Source organism: Astatotilapia calliptera, chromosome 13 (genome assembly GCF_900246225.1).
Source record: "Astatotilapia calliptera chromosome 13, fAstCal1.2, whole genome shotgun sequence".
In the NCBI taxonomy this organism is placed as follows: Eukaryota; Metazoa; Chordata; class Actinopteri; order Cichliformes; family Cichlidae; genus Astatotilapia; species Astatotilapia calliptera.
This window is the reverse complement of record NC_039314.1, coordinates 15,291,103-15,312,864: the sequence shown is the minus strand read 5'-3', so window position 1 is coordinate 15,312,864 and position 21,762 is coordinate 15,291,103. Positions and strand designations below refer to the sequence as shown.

Here is a 21,762-nt window from a genome sequence, read left to right as displayed (position 1 = left end):
TGAAACAAATTTGATTTAATATACATGAGGTACAAAATAATACTGAGAGTGAAAAAATACAAAATTAATAGCAGTCACTGTGACAGGGAAATGCTTAGTGTCAGATTTCTAAGGCATCAGCAGAGACAGTTATTGCTTATTTCCATGGGATGGTAACAGCAAGCAGGTCTGTAGGTTGTGCTGCAGGTAGGTACAGAGCTTCTCTACAGTGCTTCTTAAGAGAAAGGCTTGACAATCTTCATGGAGATATAATTCTGCAGAGAGAAAAAATGGTCTTTTTAAATGCTGAATTAAATTCAGTATCCAAATATCCAAAGTGTTTTAGACAAAATACTTTAAGGGTTCTGATGGACACAACAAACTTGACTTCATTATCAACAAAATGAGTGAACTTACGGGGAGGGAGTAGAAAAGGATCCCAAGGAACAAGAGTACAAGCAGGAGAAGAACTCCTAAAATGAAAATCCACTTGAATCTGCGCCACACTATGAACTTCATGGTCTTGCAAGGATTTGTAAACCAGAAGAACGAAGTGTCAGGGCGGCTGTTAGAGAATAGAGATACACAATTATTTTTAAATGAAGTATATTAATGTAAAACAGTTATTAATTTTTCTTTGGAGAGACATATTTTTACTTGGGTGGTTCCAGTCTGGGATTTATGTTGGGCTCTTCTCTGCCTTTCCCGGCTGGCCTTTCCTCCATCTCCTTCTCGTCCACTATTTCCAGTGTCATCTCAACTTTTCCCTGCAAATTTTTTAAAAACAAGGCCTTAAACAGGATCCCACAAAAAAACACACATTTAAAAAATATGACAAATAAGTGTGCTGGAGACATGAACATACACCAAGTACAGGTTTTCCACCCTGCTCAATTGCACATGGCCACCAGCCTCGCACAGACTTCTGGGAGAAGAGTGAGGTGGGCTGTGATGCCATCATTCCTTGCAGCATCTTCAGGCTGCACTTTTCTGGGGTCTTTGCAGGAGGGATGAGATTCAGTAAGTCCAGCTCAATTGACCCTGCAACATAAAATATGTACAAGTCTTTCTGTGACAAAGCTGCAGAGCATATGTTATAGCATTTGGCTCTTTTTAAGGCATTTCCTTCAAAATTTGGAATACTGTTTCACCTAAGTAGTCATCCAGGGAGAATTTGTCATTATCCCATATCTGGATGATCAATTTAGGAGGAATCCTAAATTCAGTTTTGTCCAAATTCCAAAAATGCTCCTGTATAAAGATAAAAAATTATTTCATTTATTCAAATTATAACTGGTTACATTATTAGCAAGAAATAAATTGGGGTTTTGTTGCTCATCCATGACTTTGCACACCTTTCTAGAGACAACACACAGCTGCTCTGCAGGTAGGTAGTCAAAGCCAAAGATGAACCTCCAGTTGAAATTTCCATCTCCATCCAGAGATCTGTAGTGGACATCAGTCTTCTGCTTGTTGTCCTCCATTCCTGGCATCCATCTAAAGAACAAACAAAAGCAATATGTCGCCTTCTTGTTGATCACAGTACAAGTGCAGAGTACAAATAAAGGATTAAAGTGAGAGACGGGACATTTAATATACCCTTTAACGTAGATGTCGCTCATGTTTTCTCCAGTGATGCTTCGTTCATCCAGAGTGACATCACTTGTGTTCCAAATGACAGCTCGCAAGAAGTACCTGTTTCAAGTATGCAATTATATTTCACCCCTTGGTGCATTACGTTAAGATATATGATTATTTTGTAAAGAGTTTCTTACTTCTTAGCTTTGCGTGGAGTGATTTCACACGGAGGCCCGGGCAAACCGAGCCTCTTGGGGAAAATGTCTACCCACATCTGAATTCGTCCCTAGATTTTTGAGAAAAGGGTTAAACAAAGCACAGCACATAACTAAGTTGCTCAAATCACAATGCATTGAGTGCATGAGTGTTAACCTGTGATAGATTTGGTTGGTGGGAGCTGAATAGGGTCCTGGTCTCTACATGCTCTTGTACCAATCCCTGGTCTCTGAGGACATGCAGCGCCAGCCTTTCTCTGGCCGGGCCCAAGTGCTGGTGTTGTTGTACAGTGTTGCCCTCTGCAAAGAATGCAGTCAGTGTTAATATCACTGAGAAAGCCTCCAAAGTAGCAAGGCAAAAAACAAACAGGACACAATTAAAACAACAATAGAGACAGCACACTCAATATGTGCTATGATAACAGGACTTTCAAGAATGGCTATACCAAATTCCTGCAGGTGGTATTCTCTTCCTGCGAAAGACAATGAGCTTCCATCACCCTCAAAGCGTGGATTAGGGACGCCCCGCACTTTAGCCAGATTTTGGAGTATCTGAGAAGGCTTCAGCTGATCTCTCCACTGATTGATCCCAGATCTGCAAGACATTCGAATCGATGTTGATGTGTAACATCTCTTTTGATCAAAATGACTAGATACAAACAAAGCAGAGCTACAAAATTGTAGACTTAAGAAAATAAACAACTGAAGTGCACTTAAAGTACATACTTACACACAGTAAGTCTGTGGCAGGCCACAGCTAGGCCTGAAACGAGAGAGAAGCCTGTTTTCCAAATCGATGACTGTCTCACCCACTTTTTCATCTCTGCTCAGGAGGTCATAGTCATACACAGAAATCTTCAGATCCTTGTCTTGAGGCAGGAAGCAGGATAGCTCAAACATCCTGGAGAAAAGTATTTGAAATGCTTGAGTTTTCACTGTAAAATAATTAAATATCAAAAAAAAATTTTTTTAAAAACAACACATCTCAACAGCATCTCACCTTCCAAACACAGGATTGAGGGTGTTAGGTTTGTAGTTATCTCTATCATCCACTGTTTTCCTCCCCAGCATAATCTTAATGTACGGGTCGCACTGAACGGAGAATGGATAAATAAATAATGTTGAAAGTATTCATCTTTTTCACAATTGTGATAAGCTGTGCACAGGATTAAAGCAACATGACTTATCAGCTGCAGCTTCATGTATGAGACGCACCATGCCGTTTGTATCCTTAGGCTGCAGGTCAGTACAGGACACCACATATATTCTGATCAGGCACTCCTGTGGTCCACTCTCAGGAAGCTCTCTGAACTGGCGAGGTGGCGCTGGCACGCCTGGGTCATCAGGCAGTGGGTAAATCTTGAATGAGCCCTGTACACCACCAAAGAGAAAAGCATTGTTAGTTAAATTAAAATTGCAGGTTTCTCCAATGGCATCACAAAGATATCAGGGTTGTTGAAGAAATGATTTAGGGAAGCTCAATTCACACATTTTTAGCAGATCAAAAGCATTTAAAAAAAAAATAATTTCTGTTTAATTTTTACTTTTCTACAGCTTTAAAGGATAAACCCTTCCAATTCTATCTTAGCTACCGAGGCACCACTGAAGAAGAATCAGGCTGGGACTTATGGACTTACTTATTTCCTCACTAGTATAGTTATAGCCTCTTTAGGCTTCTTTGGCCAGGGATCACTTATTGTTTCAGGCAAACCTGTTAATCTTAGTGGAGCCACCATCGGTTCCACCTTAAATTATTGTTTTAGTTTAACTGCAATTCCTAAATTGTCCACTAGATGTTACAAAAGGAGTATTGAAAATGGCTGTGTACTAGGGCTGGGTATCGTCACTGATTTCTAGAATCAGTTTGATTCTGATTCACAAGGTCCCATACTGATTCGATCCACGATTCGATTAGTTTTGAATCGGGGAAATTTTGCCTCAGACAGTCAGAAATATTATAATTCTGACCACTTATCAGTACATATCTATATTTTTATACCTATAAAAAGAAAGCTGACACTTGTGAGTCTTTTTAAAGGTGTAAGCATCACAGCAGATGCCTTTGTGTCAAAGTAACTCAGGATAAAACACAGAAAAACATGAAGATTTTCCTAGCCTGGGATTTTATAGCAGATGACCTTAAAAATATTGTGCAGTCAAAAACGAAGTGAAGCAGAGCAAAGTTACAGAGGTTTGATTAGAGACACAGCTAAGCATTTTGCAATTTTGAATAATTTTAAAAAGTTTCAATTTGTTCAGTATTGAACAGCAGAAATGAGAGAGAGAGAGAGAGAGAGAGAGAGAGCTGTACATGAAGTGTGATTTTATCGTGGTGGAAGCAAAACAGCAAAAGTCAGAGGAAATTCCTGACGATGTTTATGTGAAGCGAAATGTGAAGCGTAGTTTGGATCGTCTTTGGCTGCTGGTTCAGTCAATATTGTTTGGAGAGAGATAAAACCTGCAGCTTCAGAATCTAGCACAAAGAGGACGTAAACACAAAGCGCCCGCCGACGCTTCAAAATCAGCGAGCTGTCGGCTTTAAGCCCCGACGGCGTGTCCACGAACGTGCAGTCGGGTGAGAAAGGCGACATTTCACTGATTCGGATGCGTTGGGTCCGCGTTTTGTGTTTACATCTTTGTGCAGAATCCGTGTACCTGCTCTCATTTACTGTTTTAGCTGTTTGGTGGTTGTAGAAATTCTGGCGTTTCGGGCAAAATAAATTTCTATTTAAAAATCAATTCAGGATTTTAATGAATCGATATCACGTTATCCAAGCCAGAATCGATTTTAATCGATAAAGCGATAATCAAAACCCACCCCTACTGTGTACTAATTTTACAAAATTTCACACTTCTTTACCTTGAACTCTCCCACCACTGAGGGATCATCTTCTTCATCTTCACTCTTTCCTCTCTGAAGTTTGAAAGTGCTGCAGAAATCAGTCAGCCTGTGGAACTCTTTAACCTCTTCTAATTCACAATTGTATACCTACAAAAACACAAAAAGCATTACAATTCACTGTTTGTTACAGCGAGTGGATTAAAAACTGGTCTATCACTTAGCTGTGGGGCTTCACAGAACACTCATGCTGGTTTTATTTAACAGAAAATGACTGCAAAATCTTAAGTGCTTTCAGATCACAAGCCTGTCTGTCACAGTAATTTAGATGCAGGTTGTAAACCCATCACAAATTAGATCAGATTAGATCTTTTCTTTTTTCCACCGAGTGTAAAACACATCACCTGCAATTTGTCATATCCCTTTTTCAGGTAAGGTCCACACTTTTCCTGCTCCCCAGTGGAGGCATAAAACTTACTCCACCAGTCTACTGCCTCCTCCTCCTACACAACGCAAAAACAAATATCAATACATTTGGCATTTTTAAAATAGATGATGATATCCATTGGTCGACAACGTGTGACAAGAGAATTCTGACCTTTTCTTCTTGAAGCTATAAAGATGGGAGCAAAGAATACTTTTCATTAAAAAAATATTATTTTTTAGATTTTTCTGTTGTTTTGTTTATGTGACATTTTATTTACCTCTGTTTTTATGATGGGTCTCCCCTCCACGTCTATGACAACATCTCCTTGGGCAGCAGCTATCATTGCCACTGCAAAGGTAATGCAAAAAAAAAATATATATATATATATATATATATATATATATATATATATATAACAGACACTTATCTTATGAAGCTAAATATGCATGTGAGACTTCTGTGTCTGTGGATACCTCTAGCAGACATGCAGGTTTCATTGTTAAGACGATACGGGTCACAGCGGAACTCCTCCAGACAGTCAATTGTGCACTGTCCCACGACAGGCTTCCTACCAAAAGGTCTGTGGTCGATCACCTTGAGCACGATGGGAGGGGCGTACATCTCATCTTTGGGAAGAAGCTAAGTGAACAGTGAGAAGACAGGCCAAATAAGGAAATATCTAAAGTTTATATATCTGAAGGTGTGTTATTCCTTCAAGGAAGACTTGGGGTTATTACCACTTTGAGTAGCAGCACTGATCCAGGAAAGTTGGGGTTCTTTTTGAAGTTCTTAATCACAGCAGTTTGAACGGTCTCACCACCACATTCAACTATCAAACTTGGGGAGGATACTGTGGCCAACTGATATGTCTTCATGTTCCTCAACCCCCAAGTCAAGACCTACAAGCAAAAACAAATATTCATATTGCAAAACCTAGCAGGGCAGATAAGGAGAGCATCACACAAGAGGGCTTGAAAAATTTAAAGATATACCTCAATTGCAGTGAGCTGCACAACTGGCCTGATTCCCTGAGGAACCATGTAGAGATTCTCCCCCCGCCGAGGAGGCACCAATGGAAAATCTCCATCATTAACCTGGAAGACAAGAACAGAGGGACCTCATTTATAAAACTTCCTAATGTTAAATTACAATTGAATCACTTAATTTTGGTGCTTTCTGTACCTTGTCCTTCAATATGAGCTCAGCAGCTAGCAATGCCTCTCCAGCACTGCGACCTTTTTTGGTGACTGGGAACCACAGCAGTTTAGGACTGACAGCCCCACTGGGGTTCAGTTTAACCACAGGGGGGCATGTGCAGCGGCCCATGGCCTCATCTTTACCCTAATGAATATAGTACAGACTTAATAAACCCATATTATGTCGATTAGAGCCCAAAATGTGCTTTTCTAGGACACAGTTGTGTGTGTACGATTATGTAGTTTGATCAGAAGTTAAGCAGATTAAACACTGAACCTACCACTTGATCTTTGTCATACAGCTCCAAGACTACATCGGGAGGGTTGCAGGCGATGGTCTGTGGGTCTCCGTAGATTTCAATGTCATCAAAAATGAGAGTCTGATCCCATGTGGGATTCAGCGTGGTCTTTATGACTTCTGTGGTCTTGCTCACATGCAGAAATGACACATGAGCATAGGGATCTAGAGAATCCAGAATACTCTTATTACCATACTTTCCAAAATTGTACCTCAGGAGTTGATTTTATTTATTGCTCCTTAATGGATTTACACTTTGTGTGCCTATCACAAGATTTTGCTCTTACCCGAGAAGCTGTCTTTGTCCATGGCACAGAGATTTCTTGCCTGATAGACATAGACTCTCAGGTGGTAGATGTAAGATCCTGGGGGGGGGGGGGGGGGGGGGGGGGGGGGGGGGGGGAAATTATTTTTAGTAAAACTGGATAACTCCAGTTTATCCAGGCAGTTATATGTATTTGGATTTGGGATATCAGTGTAGTGTCACACTAAGAGCAGTCAGTCGGGATGTAGTTCAAAGAAAACCTCTGCCTTTAATCAGCAACAAACAGGAATTTATTTTATCTGATTCAGCTACTTACGGTTAAAGTGGCAGGAAACAGTGGGTGTGTTGGCACCAAAAACTTTGGCTGCACCCGTTTTACCGGCCTTCTCATCAACATCGACCCCCTGTTAACAAAACAAAGGAGCTTAACAGGAGACTTTTCTAAATATTGGAGCAAACTTTAAGAAAATTTAAAGCAACACAGCACAACAACCCAAATAAAATCGATTTTACATCTGACAGAAATGGGTATAGAATAGAGATTTATATTAAGCAGTTTTACTCAGGGTGCTTAAACTAGACCTACTAAAGCTCCTTCCAGTCTGAAGATGGCAGAGGCCCCAATGCAGTCTGATGGGACCATCTTTCTCCTCCAACGTCGGCGGCGGAACGTGTCAGAGGAGCGCTCTTTCCTGTGGAACTTCCAGCCAATCAGGGAAGAGTATTCCCAACCTTCCCCCGATCCTCGTCTCTAAAGAAGGAACAAAAGCCAAAAAATCCCGCAATGAGATTATACCTGTGTGCTGAATCTAGTCTTTTCCTAATCTGTGTCTTCCTCACCTCAGCAATAGCAGTTTTCTCAGATATCTTCCTTCTTTTTCTCATGAGTCTCTTCCTGCGGTGGACATGGTACATCTTCTCTGCTGGAGCCCAGGACTTTGGTTTATCATCAGGGGGAATGGTGACCCCATATTCCCAACCTAGTGTCAAAAAATACATATATAGTTAGACTCTTCCTTATTTGCAAGATGACAGTAGTAGGAAGAGAGGATGTACATTGTTAGGCCCATAACTTGTTAAACAAAGACAAATTATGACATTTTGCCCATATATACCACAGAAGAGTTTAGAAAAACAGTCAATATGTAATTAAAGTGCAGGCTTTAAGAGATTAAATAAAGTAGTATTAACGTTTTAGGAATTATAGACATTTTCAAACAGTCCCCCGTATTTACAGGCTGAAAGTGATTGCACAAACTAACATCATTTTAAATATAAGGATTGTTTCTGATTGATTGTCTGAAATCTAGAATCCATAAACATCACCAAATGACGTTTCCTCTTTGAGATGCTTTGTCAGGCCTTTACTGCAGCTACCAGCAGCTGCTGCTTGTTTGTGGGTCTCTCTCTGCCTTCAGTTTTGTGTTTAATACCTGAAAGGAGTGCTCTGCTGGGATGAGATCAGGTGATTGACTTGGTCATTGAAGAATATCACATTTCTTTGCCTTGCGAAACTCTTGGTACATCATCAATAAACACCAGGGACCCAGTTCCACCAGGCGGCCATACATACCCATGTCATAACATGGCTCCACCATGGTTAAAAGAAAAGGTGAAACGCTTAGGACTTAGAGATTATTGCTTTTCTTAACCATGGAAAGAGTTCCAACACTTCATTTGTCTTCGGTGGTCTGTGCTGGCCGGTGCGTTTCTGTCCACTCCTATTGTTTTTGATGTCTCTTCTATAGGTTTATTTTATTTATATACTTATTTATTTATTTTCTGTTTACTGATGGGTTGTGTTTCAGTTTTAATGTTCATGTTACCTCTCTCATCGACAGCTCTGTTGCTATCGAAGCTCCAGTCATCCTCCCAGGTCCATCCAGGTGGACACTCAAAGTCCCCTGGGCTCTGAACCTTTTCACCATTCTACACAAAATAAAAAGTTTTTATTAAATGATACAGAAACTTAAAAAGCCCAATTGATTTTATTAATGCTTCATATTCTATACCAGTCGGTCTCTAATTCTGTAAAGTTTTTAACAGCTATGTGTTCGGATACTCATGGGAACTACTCAAAAACTCAGACTTGGGTGATAGACGTCTGCAGCAGCTTTGAGGTTTTTGGGCTCTTATGCAGCCCAAATACTCAATGTGGTGTCATTATCATTACTAGCAGGCCTACTAAAAACTACAAATGGTGCCAGAAAGACAGCAAAAATCACGCCAATGCAACCACAAAGAAATCAACCTGTCACAAGTACACAGTAGTAAAGTAGAAACTGATAACATTGGAAACAAGTATGCATAAACAGGCTTTGTCGTGCTATCTTCACCCACATATTTCAGATAGGGCTTTAAAAGCTAAACGTGTGTTTTATATGTCTGTGGGTAAGACCAGTATAGCATACCACGTCTGTGTAGGGCTCTGCAGCAGGTTTCCACTCACCACCAGGAAACCGTGTTTCATTCTCAAAAACCTCATCTGTGAACTCTGTGTGGCCTGCATCTGCTTCTGTCAACAGACTTTAGAAAACACCACCATAGCACTAAGGTTAATAAGAGGCTGTCTGACTCAGGCAAAAGTTATGTAGGTCCACAATAAACAGATCAGAAGAGATCAGGAAAGCAGGCTTCAGATAGCTAAGGCTATTTACTCAAACTTCAGTATGAGGCTGTAAGCACTTTAGAGTCAGAAGGCACAAAGGGAGGGAAGGAGAAGAAACCAAAATGTTGGCTGATGCCAAATTCCTGTTCATTTCCTGTAATTGTGATGATAATTTGGTTCCTAGCGTTGGCTGGTACCCTCAGTCATTTGAGCGCACACAAGGGATTGTACCTGACAATTTGACCCACCGACAACAACAATCAAAAGCAGGAATAAACAGCTTCTCAGAGGAAACTGTGCAAAAATAACATTAGCCATGCAAAAAACCTGGTAATCGGATTCTGAGGAAAAGCAGGAGAGAAGGCCAGATGGAAAACAAAGAATTATATATAAAAAAAATAGTTAATAAAGAAACAGAGAGAAAGAGAGAGTTTGTATATGTAAGTGAAAATGTGGTATTTAACCTATTAAAAAAAACACTGGGCAGAGATTGTTTCTAATAATTTGTCTCATATCACTATTTTCTGCTGTGCAAAGACTGAGAGCAATTCTTGGAAATTCTTTCTCTGTTAATTAAGTAAGTAAGTAAAATTTTATTTATATAGCACCTCTTAAGATCGATATCACAAAGAGCTTCACAACAAAAAGTGCAAGAACATTAAAGTTTAATAGATGATGTTTTTTTTCTTCGTTTTAAAGAGACCACTGAGTCCACAGAGCTCAGGTACAAAAGCTCTGTAGCTTGTATGACAGACAGTCATCAGGCCCTGATCACATGACCTCAGGAACCTGCTGGGGACATTTGAATGCAGAGGTCTAAAAGCGGACTGAAACTACCAGCGGTATGACACGTGAGTACTTAGAAGACTTTGTTAGAAAGTGGTTTTGGGTTTTGGTTAAGACAACTGAACAGCAAGTTAAAAGTAGACAGACATATCTGTAGACAGAAAAACATAAATCTGAAGTTCACATCTGGGCGTGACTGCAAGTGTTGATTTATAACATCAAGTGGAGCGTGACATTTTGAGCACCATGCGACCCACTTTTAGCCACAACTGCCAAAATGAGTCCAGTCCAGGCCCCAAACTTATCTGCTTTCTGATTGAAACAGGAAATTAAGATCAAACAAACAAGTGATGTTTTCACTTTGATTACATGCAGTTTTAGCTCCATAGTGTACTGGCTCAACCATTCAACTATCAAGTGAAAGCTCCCTAGTTTTGATCCTAGGAGGTGAAACTAATCCCTTTTGGGGTTGCTTCAGAAACGGCAACTAGTGTAAAAAATAAGGGAGTAGCTGGAAATTCCTTTTTTTTTTTTACTTATATGCATTTTGTTTTTGTTATAGACAGGATAATAATGTGTGGTTCTTAGCCTCGATGACATTCTTACATCCCTTACAGAACACACACAAGAACACACAGCTTGCTGAGTTTTAACCTTTCCATAAAAGATACTGAAGTATAAACAGGATAGTAGGATAGTATGTCCAAGTGCACTGCAACAGGATGTACGCAGTTGATTGAAAGGGCTGCGAGTGTGCGTGTACTTGTATGATTACTCACCATCGCTCAGGATCAACAAACCAGTCTCCCTCCCATTCCCATCCACGTGGCGGCAGAAAGCGTTCCTGCTTGAGCTTCACCTTTCCAGTTACATCGGAGAACTTATGACGTCCAACCAAGCCAGTGGTACCCCATTTGCCAAACACCTGAGCCTGGTTCTCATACTACAGAGGGGGAAAAAAGCAACAGTGTATTCAAGCCATAGTTTATACAATGCCCTCTAAAGTAAGCAGTCACAAATGTTTGTATTTATTTCTTCAGAAACAAATGTTTTGCATAGATACTGTACCATTTCAGCGTACACACTGAAGTTTCCCTCTGAGAAAGTATTGAATTTTTTCTCTTGTGCAGAGAGACCGAGCCACATGTTGATCCTCAGCTGAACTGGGATCTTCAGACCTTTTTCTTTGTCCATGGGATACTGAATACAAGAATTAAATGGCATACAAAATATACTGTAAAACCTGAATTATTGCAAGTTGTTAAAGAAACATTTATGACTTTTGCATTACCTGCATGAAGACGGTCCGAGTCTTTCCACAATGTTTGCCACAGGCCTCGTCACTGAAGTTAGAGTACAGGATCTGGTTGGCTGGGACTCGGGCATAAGCCACACGCTTCTCTCCTCTCAACATCCATATGATCACATCTGGCATGCTGTTCTGAGGCTGAAGGAGACATGAAACATTTCAATTACACAAAGTTTCGATCCTGTTTTAGAGCTGCACTACATTGTACTTTTGATAACAATGACGCCCTGGACATTCTTTAGCAGAGGAAACATTTTCTCACCTCCTCTGCCAGCTGCTTGAGTCTGTCCAACCAGTTTTCAATTTCACCAACAGTCGCCTTGACGTCTGTGGCTTCTTCTCTCACCCGAGTGGCCATCTGCCTGATACTTTCCACAGCGGCATCACGCAGGCTTTTTATTTGGAGATCCAGTTCTGTAATGTTTTGCTGTTCCTCCAGAACTGGAAGCTGCAAACTGTCACACGCACATCAGATTATTTAGCTTTAACAGCCACCTACAAATGTATCTGTCCTAACAGAAAAAAACACAGCTGTCTAACAATAATCTACATCAAACCACTACTTCATGCAACTGAAAGGACTAGTGTAGGATCTGCCTGGTCTCGTCTTACTTGCTAAGGTCCTCAATCAGGCAGTTGATGAGTTTAAGCCAAATTTCAGCAAGGTGTGTCTCAGGAATTTTGGTTAAGATGGCTGTTTTAAAAGAAATAAGGTGAGACTCCTAAAACAAATCACAAAGCGTAAAGGGGAGAGATTAATGAGCAGCAGAAATATTATGAAATATTATGTCTGTGTGCTATTCTCACCAGCCTCTCAGCAATGAAGAGGAGAATATTAACAGAGTACAGGCGGTAGCTGATGTCCTCCCAGTACGAAGTGAGAATCACAACAGGCTTAGTGTTAGCCCAGGGTAGGTAATAGTAGTGATTACCTGCACCATACACAGTAAATGTGCTGTTTTATTATTTATTTTACACACACATTAGGAGTTTATGACTCAGTATTCCAAACACTTACAGTGAGGTTGACAGTTTAAGTAATTTAGTCATATATATTTGACTTAAATAACAATTAAAAAAAAAAACACATGCCTACCTAAATTCCCTTAATGTCACGAAAATATCAAAACTACGTCATAGTCCATAAACAAGCTTAAAAAACAACTAAGTACCATCAAAAACAGCAAAGCTGTACTGGGTGGTGGACGCCAGCGGCTTGCAGGTGGAATCCAGCTTGTTCCCATAATTACCGATGCTGACCTCAAACTGGATTGGTTCACCAGGCTCTTGGAGCATGCATGCACTGTGGAAAACTGCGCACAGGGAATACTTCCTCCTCCGCTGGTATTTCTGCAACCAATTAAAAAGATGTGGGAGTGTTATAATTTAATTCCACACTGTTGGTTAGAGGTATTCTATCCCTGTTCAGGACCACATTTAGATTACGTAAATGAAAACAAACTGCTGGTTTTTGTTTCTGCTTAGGGATGTTCACACCATCAGTTTAAAGGCACCTTGCAGTTTACTGGAGTAAATACAGCATGACAGGGTTACGGTGAGCGGCGTGAGTACCTGTGCGACCAAGATGTCATCACTTGAGATGTCATCCACATTTTTATCAGTCTTTCCATCCAGCTGAGTGGACAGTTGAACAAGGACCCTCCCCCTGTATGCGACCCCTTCTCCCTGAAAGAGTTGAAAATGCAAAAACATGAATATGAAATAAAATGAATACCAATGAGAGTGAAATATCATGCAGAAGTTCTGGTTGGTGCTACCTTTCCATGGTTGAGTTCATCGTATGGGTCAGGCAGACCTGAGTACTCTCTCGGGCTGCCATACAGGTTGACGTAGCAAGGCCCAAAGGCTGGGAGAAAACCAACTTCTGATGCAGCTGTGCTCACGGTAACACACAGAAAAAACAAAAATCCACCAGGATTTACAGGTAAGGTTAGATACATAAAGAGAAGGAGTGAGTTAAGCTCTTAGAAACTTAGAGTCTTTTTTTACATAAAAGAAGATAAATCATTTAGTACATACATTCGGTGACTGTGTTGGAATTTTCAGCCTGTGTTTCTGTTTTGAATGAATAAAAAAAAAAGCGGTATTACATTTCATATCACAACATGGACATAAACCAGTGAGTGACAAAATATAAACAATACTGTATGATTACCTTCAATCTCTCCGCCAGAGGAAGATATCTTGCTTAGATTCAAAAATGCTGTTCCTATGGCATCATCCTTGGTTAGACGATCCCTGCAAAGAATATATATACATGTCAGATAGTGGTCGTGTTATTGTTACCCATGTCTGTGAATGAATGTCAGTGCTTACCAGTCATACATAGTCAACTTGATGCATTCGCACATGGAGGGAAACTACAGAGGCAGAGGTTATTTATGATGGAGATTAAAGTCTCATTCAATTTTGAATCAAAGCTTCTTTTTAATATGCATCTTTATTACCTTTACTTGAAGACTGATGAATTGGTTAAACTCTGGATTCGCATTTTTCTCAATTATTTTGGTAGAAGCCTAAAAAGACAAAATAATAATGTTAAATGAACTATAATTACATTGAGGGAAATTTTTTAAAAACTTTAATCTAACATGAAATACCTTCTTCCCAGCAAAGCTGACTTCCAAATATGGATCCACCAAGTTTTTCCTGTCTCCATCCCCTCCAAATACCTGTTTTACTGTCTGAACAAAGGCATCATCCACTGCAACATAAAACAGAAGCTTCTTAAACGGATTTCAATGCATCAGCCCATGAGAGCTGCAGAAATTTAATACCCGGTACACCACTTACTCTGTGGCATATCCTCAGCACGATAGACTTTAAGGTTCAGCGTGGCTGATCGCATCGTGACTCCAGCTGGCACCAAAAGATTGTTCTCTATGTCATCTTGCTCCTCATTTGACTCTCTCTTCTCAGTCTGTACGCAAGAAGCAAGAGCAGAGCAGAAGAGATCTTTATGTTATTAACACTGCATTAAGAGAAAGGTGTTTTGATTTTGAGGAAGAAGCTACTCTTACCGATGGTTCATCTCCAGTAGCCACAACAATTATGCTGACTTTCAGGTAGCCTCTAGGCCCCAAGCTCGAATCATCAAGATCACTGAGGAGGAGCCATTTCCTCATTATGGCGTGACCTGGATATGGTGTCATATTCAACATGTTCAAACATCTACCTGCAGTGTATAGAAAGGGAACTTTCCCAAGACGTGCATACAATACCAAAATACTCACTAGGTTCGTCGTAGATGTAGCCAACATCAAGCTGGATAGGAAAGAAAAATGTCAGACTACTAATTCATCCTTGAACTGTGAAACGACGAATGCAAAGTTTAGTATTTAAAAGCATTTTTGACACACCTTGAACTCTCCAATTAGACTGTCAGATCTGAGGGAGAAGGAGTCATAGACCTATGGAGAAAAGATATGAGATGGAGAAATGATTTGATTGTAAAATCGCATAACAGATGGTACAATATACTAATTTTCTGTAAAAACAAAACAACAAACAAAAAACAGTATTACATTTTAATATAACTTATCTGCATACCCGAATGTTGATGCTCTCATCAAACAGTTCTGACGGTAGCATGTTAAGATTGTAGAAAAACATCTGGAGAAGAGAGAGAGACAACTGTGTGTGCACAGTATATTTCTATGCCAGAAGCACGCTAATATAACTTTTTGTGGCAAATCACACAACTTACATTTGCTTTTAGCTGAGATTCTAACTGTACATTCTGGCAAAAGCTGAGATGAGGTAAATGCAAATGCAAATGAGAGGGATTAGTTATACTGCAAGAGAAAGCTGAAAGGACTCCTTCAGTATCTACAGAAGGCGACTCTAAAGCTGCTGATAAAGAGAGAAATATCACAGGAGGTTATTAAAGCTCACAGAAGTGGCAAGGAAAGTAGACAAAGGGAGGTTAAAAATAGACAAGCAAGGTCAAAAGCAAAAGTATGCAATCAGTAACAAACTTCTCAAGAGTCATTTCTGGACGAGTTGAGTATCTTTGCGTGGCCATAGATTCATTACCTCATCAAAGAACGGGCTGTTCCCTCTCCTAATTCTCGTCCTGTGGGTCTGTCCACATACACTCACTTTAACCACAGGCTTGATGTTGTTGCCAGGCAGCTGTCTACCCTCGACAACCCGAACACGGATCTGTTTGAAAAGGTAACATTTTTTTATTTATTTGGGCTACTTTACTTTTTCTGCCAACTTTTAAAGTACAATCCAGCTCAATTAAATATTGGAAAACTGTGGATCAACAATATTGTCCCAGAGAAACTGAAGCAGAACCAGAAAAGTTGTTGGCATGTCTGTTTCCTGTTTGTCTATTCCCTGGCACTGGCTTACGTGTTAAGCAGTACTGGTGAAACTTTCTGTCATTTATGTGATTAACAATAACATTTCCTTCTTAGAGTGATATTTGTCATTATCTAGGCGTAGATTAAAAATAATTGCAAGTCAAACAATACCTGGAAGTCCTGAGGCTTATTGGCCAGGGCTCTGTGCCTCTTACGCCTCAGACGGATAGATTGTCTGGATTTCCCAGGGTGGCCTGGTAAAGTGGGAGCTCCTGAGCCTCCACCCTGACCTCCCCCATCTGTGTCTGCTTCTCCCTCATCACCCTCATCACTCCCTTTTTGGTGCAAAATCAGAAAGAAAAACATGAAATTCATAGTCATTCATATTCATTATTATTCTACTCATGCTAAGCTTCAGTCCTGTGGTGACTAATATGTCTCGGCGTGCAACTGGTTATTTAACCCGATGCAGTGAACAGCTCCTTTTTTTCTTAAACAACCATGTTTTAAGACATATCCCATAACTGTGGAAAAGATGTTGCTCATTTTCAGATAGGTCATTTGACCTAATGGCATCAAGTAGATAAAAGAACTAAGGAGATTGCTGAAACAACTAAAACTGTGTTACACACTGTCCAACATGTCATTAAAACCTACAAGGATCATGGTGAATTATCATTTTTGAGGAAGAAATGTGGTCAGAAATAAATCTTGAATGATTGTGACCATAGATCACTTAAATGTTTAGTGATATCAGAGTGTGAAAAATCATCAGTAGAACGCACGGTTGTTTTTAACAGTGATTTCTGGAGCATTTTCACGCATTCAATGCAACGAGAACACAAGGGATTGGGACTAAACTTCTGTGCAGCTTTAAGAAAACCATGCATCAGTGAGGTCTAAGGAGCCTGAAAAGAAGGCGACTGGATTTTTAAAAAGTTTTTAAAGACGTTTCACCTCTTATCTGAGAAGTTTCTTCAGTTCTAAAACCACACGGTGGAGAGTTCAGGTTATTTAAACCCTAGTGGGAGTTGTCCCTTAAGAGGGTTGCTGACCCACTATTAATCATCTCATGAGCCAAGGTATGAAGAAAAATGTTGCGTCATTATCACCAGCGGTTTTGGGTGACGCCATTGCGTACCCTTGCCTCACCGTATTATGTGACCTACTGATGTCATCGAATGCAAGATGTCAGTGGGAGTTGAGGCACCAGGAAAGGGATCTCAAGACTACAATGTTGGTGGGTAATCTTCGGTGTCATAAGCCACCCTCTCTGTGTGTTAGTTGACCTGGTCAACCATGGCCTAAAACTTTTCAAGCTCCTTTGACTACCATAACCTTGATGACTGAGAACCTACACAGACATGCATCATCAAGGCTAGTCGGAGTGGGATGTTCTTCAGTTTCCTAGTGAACATGAACTTTGTTGCAATGATAAACAGTCATGTGGTATGATGAATCCAGATTTAGCATTTTCCAAAGTGATGGGTAGTGAAGGTGAAGCCATTCACGCACCATACCTAGGAAGCACGAGACATTATTTTCACACTTGGTTTTAGCTACCACAGAGTCCAGACCTTAGCCCCATTTAGAATCTCTGGGATTGTCTGGAGAAGACTCAAGGATCCAGCTTTCCCATCCTCAGTATAACATCTTGGTGTACAATGAATGCAACTATTCATGGAATGTAACTTTGCATATGATAGATAGATAGATAGATAGATAGATAGATAGATAGATAGATAGATAGATAGATAGATAGATAGATAGATAGATAGATAGATAGATAGATAGATAGATAGATAGATAGATAGATAGATAGATAGATAGATAGATAGATAGATAGATAGATAGATTTTAGTCTTCTTACCAGCATCCAAATGAGATATGTCTCCATCAGTTTGATCATTTAGGTTTGAAGTGGCATTGATAGGTGACTCATACCCAATGAGCAAATTAATGACTGCCTAAAAAAAGAATACATTCTTAATTACCACCCATCACGATGTAAATCTGTCCAGCTGTATTGCATTTCACAAAAACAACTGCACAATAAGTAGGATCACGCTATTAATTAAAGGTATTCACCCCAAAAGACTGCTGCTTCTCATTGACAAGTGGTATGTTCTTGGATGGGAGGGATTTCGCATGACCACTGGCCAAGTCTTTCAGTGAGATTCTTGCAGAACCAATAAATCTGAAAAGCAATCACATTCATTTCCATTCACATTCACTCAAGTCATACGGCAATCAAGGAAACCATCAACCTCTTTCCAATCGATAAAACTAAGGATGCTAGGGATGCTTTGCTTCCACAATTTGTGCTGAAGAATTACCACAGGCAGGAACTGGACTCACTGTTTGTGACTGTAATTGCTCGTTGCTGTGGATACCTAAAAGTTTCCACTTCTCAGTTTCACTTCTTCATATAAATATAACAAATCAAGCAACAACACCGACATTGTTACTTTATTAAAAGGAAATTATGTAATATATGTAATAATGACAATAGCTTGCAACACACCGGGCATTTTTATAAATCATAGCATGGGCGCATGGGCGCAGCTGTGGCTCAGAAGGTTGAGCGGTTTGTCTACCAGTGGAAAGGTTTGTAGTTCAATCCCTGTAGTTTGCATGTCAAAGCAATCTTGGGCAAGACTGAGATGCCCTCAGCTGGTCCATTGGAGAGTGAGCATATCTGCGCTTGTGACATCAGGGTGTTGTGTTTATCTTGTCAACCCCATTAACCTGTTCTCTCACTTATCTGATCTATTCCTAATGCTGATTGGTTGTTGACGGCTTCCTGCACAAATATAAACCCAGAGAAGGTGGGATTAGGATTGAACTTTGTTATCATTACACGTGTATAAATACAGGGTAACAAAATACAGTACCATAAGTACAGCATGATGGTTGGCAACTGGTGTCTTTGACCTTTTCACTAGCTTTATCTTTCTATTGTTTTCTTAGCTTTGATTATTAAGTATAGTTAAAGTTGGGAGTTCTCAGTGTTTTTAGCTTTGGTTTATGTTAGTCTAGTTTTCCAGACCTAGTTTAGGGGAGAAGCCTGAATCCAATGCCCCGCTGTGTGACTGATGTGGTTGGCTCATGGTCTTCTTCCTCTTTTGTTTGTTTCTAGTTGGGAATTCTGTGTCTTTTTGTTTCTGTTTGTCCTTTGGGAGTAACTATATTTCCGTTATTAGTAGCTTGTTGAATGGCAGCAGTGTTGTTGCATCTGATATGCTGGGTTCCTTTGAGCCATAAATTTAAGGACTATAACAGGGCGAATGTGGCTTTATAGTACAAAGAGCTGAATGCTAAGTTAGAGTAGAAACCACTATTTAGGTTCATTTACCAAATGACTGTAACTCAAGTTGAACTCAAAGATTAATTCCAGAGCAAGTTTTCCTCTGATGTCACTTTACTCATTTTGTTAAAAGGGAGATTTGCATACAGCAGTGGAACTAGTTTATGAGGAAAACCCATAAAGATGGAAACCATTAACATGTACCACAGGCATGTGCTCTATGCCCAGTTTAACAATGAACAAATGCAGAGCCAAAGAGGTGGGAGAACAGTCTTATAGTAAGTAAAGAACATGAGAATGGTCGCTTTCATGAGTTGCTTTCACAATTTTCTCTGTGGTTCTCAACAGATGTGGGATTAGTTGAGACTCCACAGAGCTTAGAAAACTTGTTCTTGGCAGAAAGTGTCATCTGTGGAAAGAATCTGGGATGGTAAATTACTGCCCCTGGCACACTGTGCAAGGAAAACACAGTATAAGGATAATGAGTATACATAACTTCTACTGCGAAAGAAAACTTTAAATTCTAGTGTCAAATATTTGTAGCTGCTCTACTAAAGAGAGGATTTTTACTTTAAAATGTCTAACCATTTTTTGGTATACACAGGTATTTTCCACTACTAATGTATGGCTTTTAAAGACAGCTGAGGAAATACCAAAATAAAATGTCCCAAAGGAAACTAGGTCTCAAAACTGCAAGTTGAGCAGCTGGATTTGCCTTCTTTTAACTGCAGTACAGATTAGACATCCCTCTTCGGTTCCCTGAATCACACTCCTTCTCTTTCCTATTATGGATTTTAGATGGGGGTAACGGTTGGTTAAAAAAAAAAAAAAAAAAACAAGTTTCCTGATTTTTGGCTTTACTGTCTGTTAATAATGACAAACGTGCCGATGACAAGCCAGCACAAGCTTCCCCTCTCATGCAGCTTTGGAAAAGCATAAAGTGCTTGTGTAGCTAAGGCAGACAGTCTTCACCCACTACCCCCACCCACCCCCACACCCCTTTTGCCTGCCTCAGGGGAATTTATACTGTGTACAATCAGTCACTGCAGTGACTCAATGGAAATGTTATTACTTGGTCTCCTTTCTTGTCTCCACTTTTTAAAAACAAAAGAACCCAGACTCTCTGTGTTTTGTGCATATCTGTCAAACACATTAATGAGGATTATTAAAGTGACTAATAAGCAACAGTTTGAGTTTCAAGAAAGAATAGTGAAAAGGAACAATTTTTTTCCCTTTTAAGGTAATATTTTTTTAAATGCTGGATCACCATTGTTCACCATAGCAAGTCTTAACATGGACGAGTCAGTCCTGGAGTTAAACATACCAGTGAAGTTTCAACATGCTGCTTTGCTCCTCGGGAAAAGATCATAATAACTGTTTTCAGCCACACGCTGGGAGTTATAATGTTGGTCATCGGTGCACAGCTACCATGAAACTCTGCTACACTGATTATAATTACATGTCAAAAGGAAAAACCACTGAGTTGGGATGAGGTTTTCCCTTTAAGTTATTACCAGAGCCATAAAACACATGTATATCTGTAATGACTAGCTGCACTCAAATGAACTTGCTGACTCAGAGACTTTGTTATGATGGGTTAAGTACTGATTCAGTGCCACACACCAGTCTGGTTTAAGACAACTAAGGCTGCCATCACTTTAAAACAGACACACATTCATGACTAAATCAACATGCAAATGTGATCATTTTTCCACCCATTGCCCTCCGTGCACATACTTGTCTTTTCCGATTGTTTCGTAGTCTTTTACAACCACGTTGATGAATGAAGATGCATCCAGAGGGCTGCCTTTCAAATTAAATTCAAACACCTGTAATTACAAATAAGGGGCATTTGGAATCAACCACCAGCAGGGAGTCATGTTGACAACATACACATCAACATCACACCCAAACATTAAAGTTAACTTTCAGTTTACACTTACTTCATTCCAAACTGGATTGAGCTCATTATCAACTGCTTTGGTTTTCTTCTTTTCACCTGTAAGAAAAAATGACAAAGCAATGATTTATATTCCTTTTTTAAAATATCTTCCTCCCAAGCATTTTGAAGTTTAACAGTGAATAGGAGCGACACATAAAAGTCTCAAACCAACGCCAAACTTATTTTTCAACTAAAAATAATTGCTGCACAAACAATTTTACAATCCTGAGGGAGTTTTTATTACAATAACAATGCAAGCCTTCTCCTTTGGGAGCCGTGGGTTATTCTGACCTTATAAGGATGCATCTTTGTTTTTTTGAGTCACAGCCAAAATATTCAGCTGCAATAAACGTTTAAGTGATTACAACCAAAAGATGTTAACCTGACAGAAAGTGAAACACTGTATGGATGCTCAGTTTCTCCTAGAAAAGAAGTGGCACAGCATACAGCAGGAAGAGTTAAGGTAATAGTTATCCTGAAGAATTTTCTCACCTCTAAAGATCACCGAAGCTATTGGATCTGGGTTGCCAAGTTTCTTTTTGGGTATCCCGCTGGCGGATTCAACTATGACCCGCAGCATGTTGATAGAAGTCCAAAAAAAAAAACACTCAAAGAAAAGCTTTATATTCCTCTGAGAGAGAAGGTGCCATCATAGGAGGAACTGAGACAAAGTTTAAAGCAG

At 39.8% G+C, this 21,762-nt stretch overlaps 1 protein-coding gene across 1 annotated transcript; it reads right to left on the bottom strand.

The window, feature by feature from the left end:
* On the bottom strand, positions 1-21,732 carry myofl (myoferlin like). Its single transcript, XM_026189790.1, has 54 exons — positions 21,573-21,732; positions 21,082-21,137; positions 20,876-20,967; positions 17,920-18,028; positions 17,702-17,798; positions 16,003-16,166; positions 15,557-15,685; positions 15,071-15,133; positions 14,881-14,931; positions 14,755-14,785; positions 14,542-14,657; positions 14,315-14,441; positions 14,122-14,225; positions 13,969-14,037; positions 13,838-13,881; positions 13,677-13,759; positions 13,541-13,576; positions 13,279-13,394; positions 13,073-13,186; positions 12,673-12,850; positions 12,308-12,432; positions 12,113-12,222; positions 11,763-11,955; positions 11,483-11,638; positions 11,260-11,391; positions 10,971-11,134; positions 9,209-9,323; positions 8,624-8,726; positions 7,638-7,777; positions 7,384-7,548; positions 7,114-7,201; positions 6,820-6,897; positions 6,516-6,697; positions 6,221-6,379; positions 6,031-6,132; positions 5,776-5,937; positions 5,512-5,677; positions 5,316-5,386; positions 5,210-5,224; positions 5,016-5,114; positions 4,633-4,761; positions 2,988-3,143; positions 2,773-2,864; positions 2,503-2,673; positions 2,219-2,367; positions 1,930-2,072; positions 1,755-1,843; positions 1,579-1,674; positions 1,335-1,476; positions 1,131-1,230; positions 845-1,020; positions 637-746; positions 397-544; positions 1-254 (listed from the first exon to the last, which is right to left on the bottom strand). Exons 1-54 carry the CDS (start codon positions 21,658-21,660, stop codon positions 216-218), a joined length of 6,132 nt encoding a protein of 2,043 aa, XP_026045575.1. The 5' UTR covers positions 21,661-21,732; the 3' UTR covers positions 1-215.
* Between the last annotated feature and the right edge of the window lie 30 nt (positions 21,733-21,762).

What these genes read in the sequence shown, in the direction of transcription:
- myofl (XM_026189790.1), bottom strand. Translation starts at nt 21,660, where the DNA reads ATGCTGCGGGTCATAGTTGAATCCGCCAGCGGGATACCCAAAAAGAAA. An exon ending in TCAAGCAGCTGGCAGAGGAG is followed by an intron (nt 11,639 to 11,762) that starts GTGAGAAAATGT and finishes TGTCTCCTTCAG; the next exon opens with CCTCAGAACAGCATGCCAGA. An exon ending in GTGGAAAACCTGTACTTGGT is followed by an intron (nt 747 to 844) that starts GTATGTTCATGT and finishes AAAAATTTGCAG; the next exon opens with GGAAAAGTTGAGATGACACT.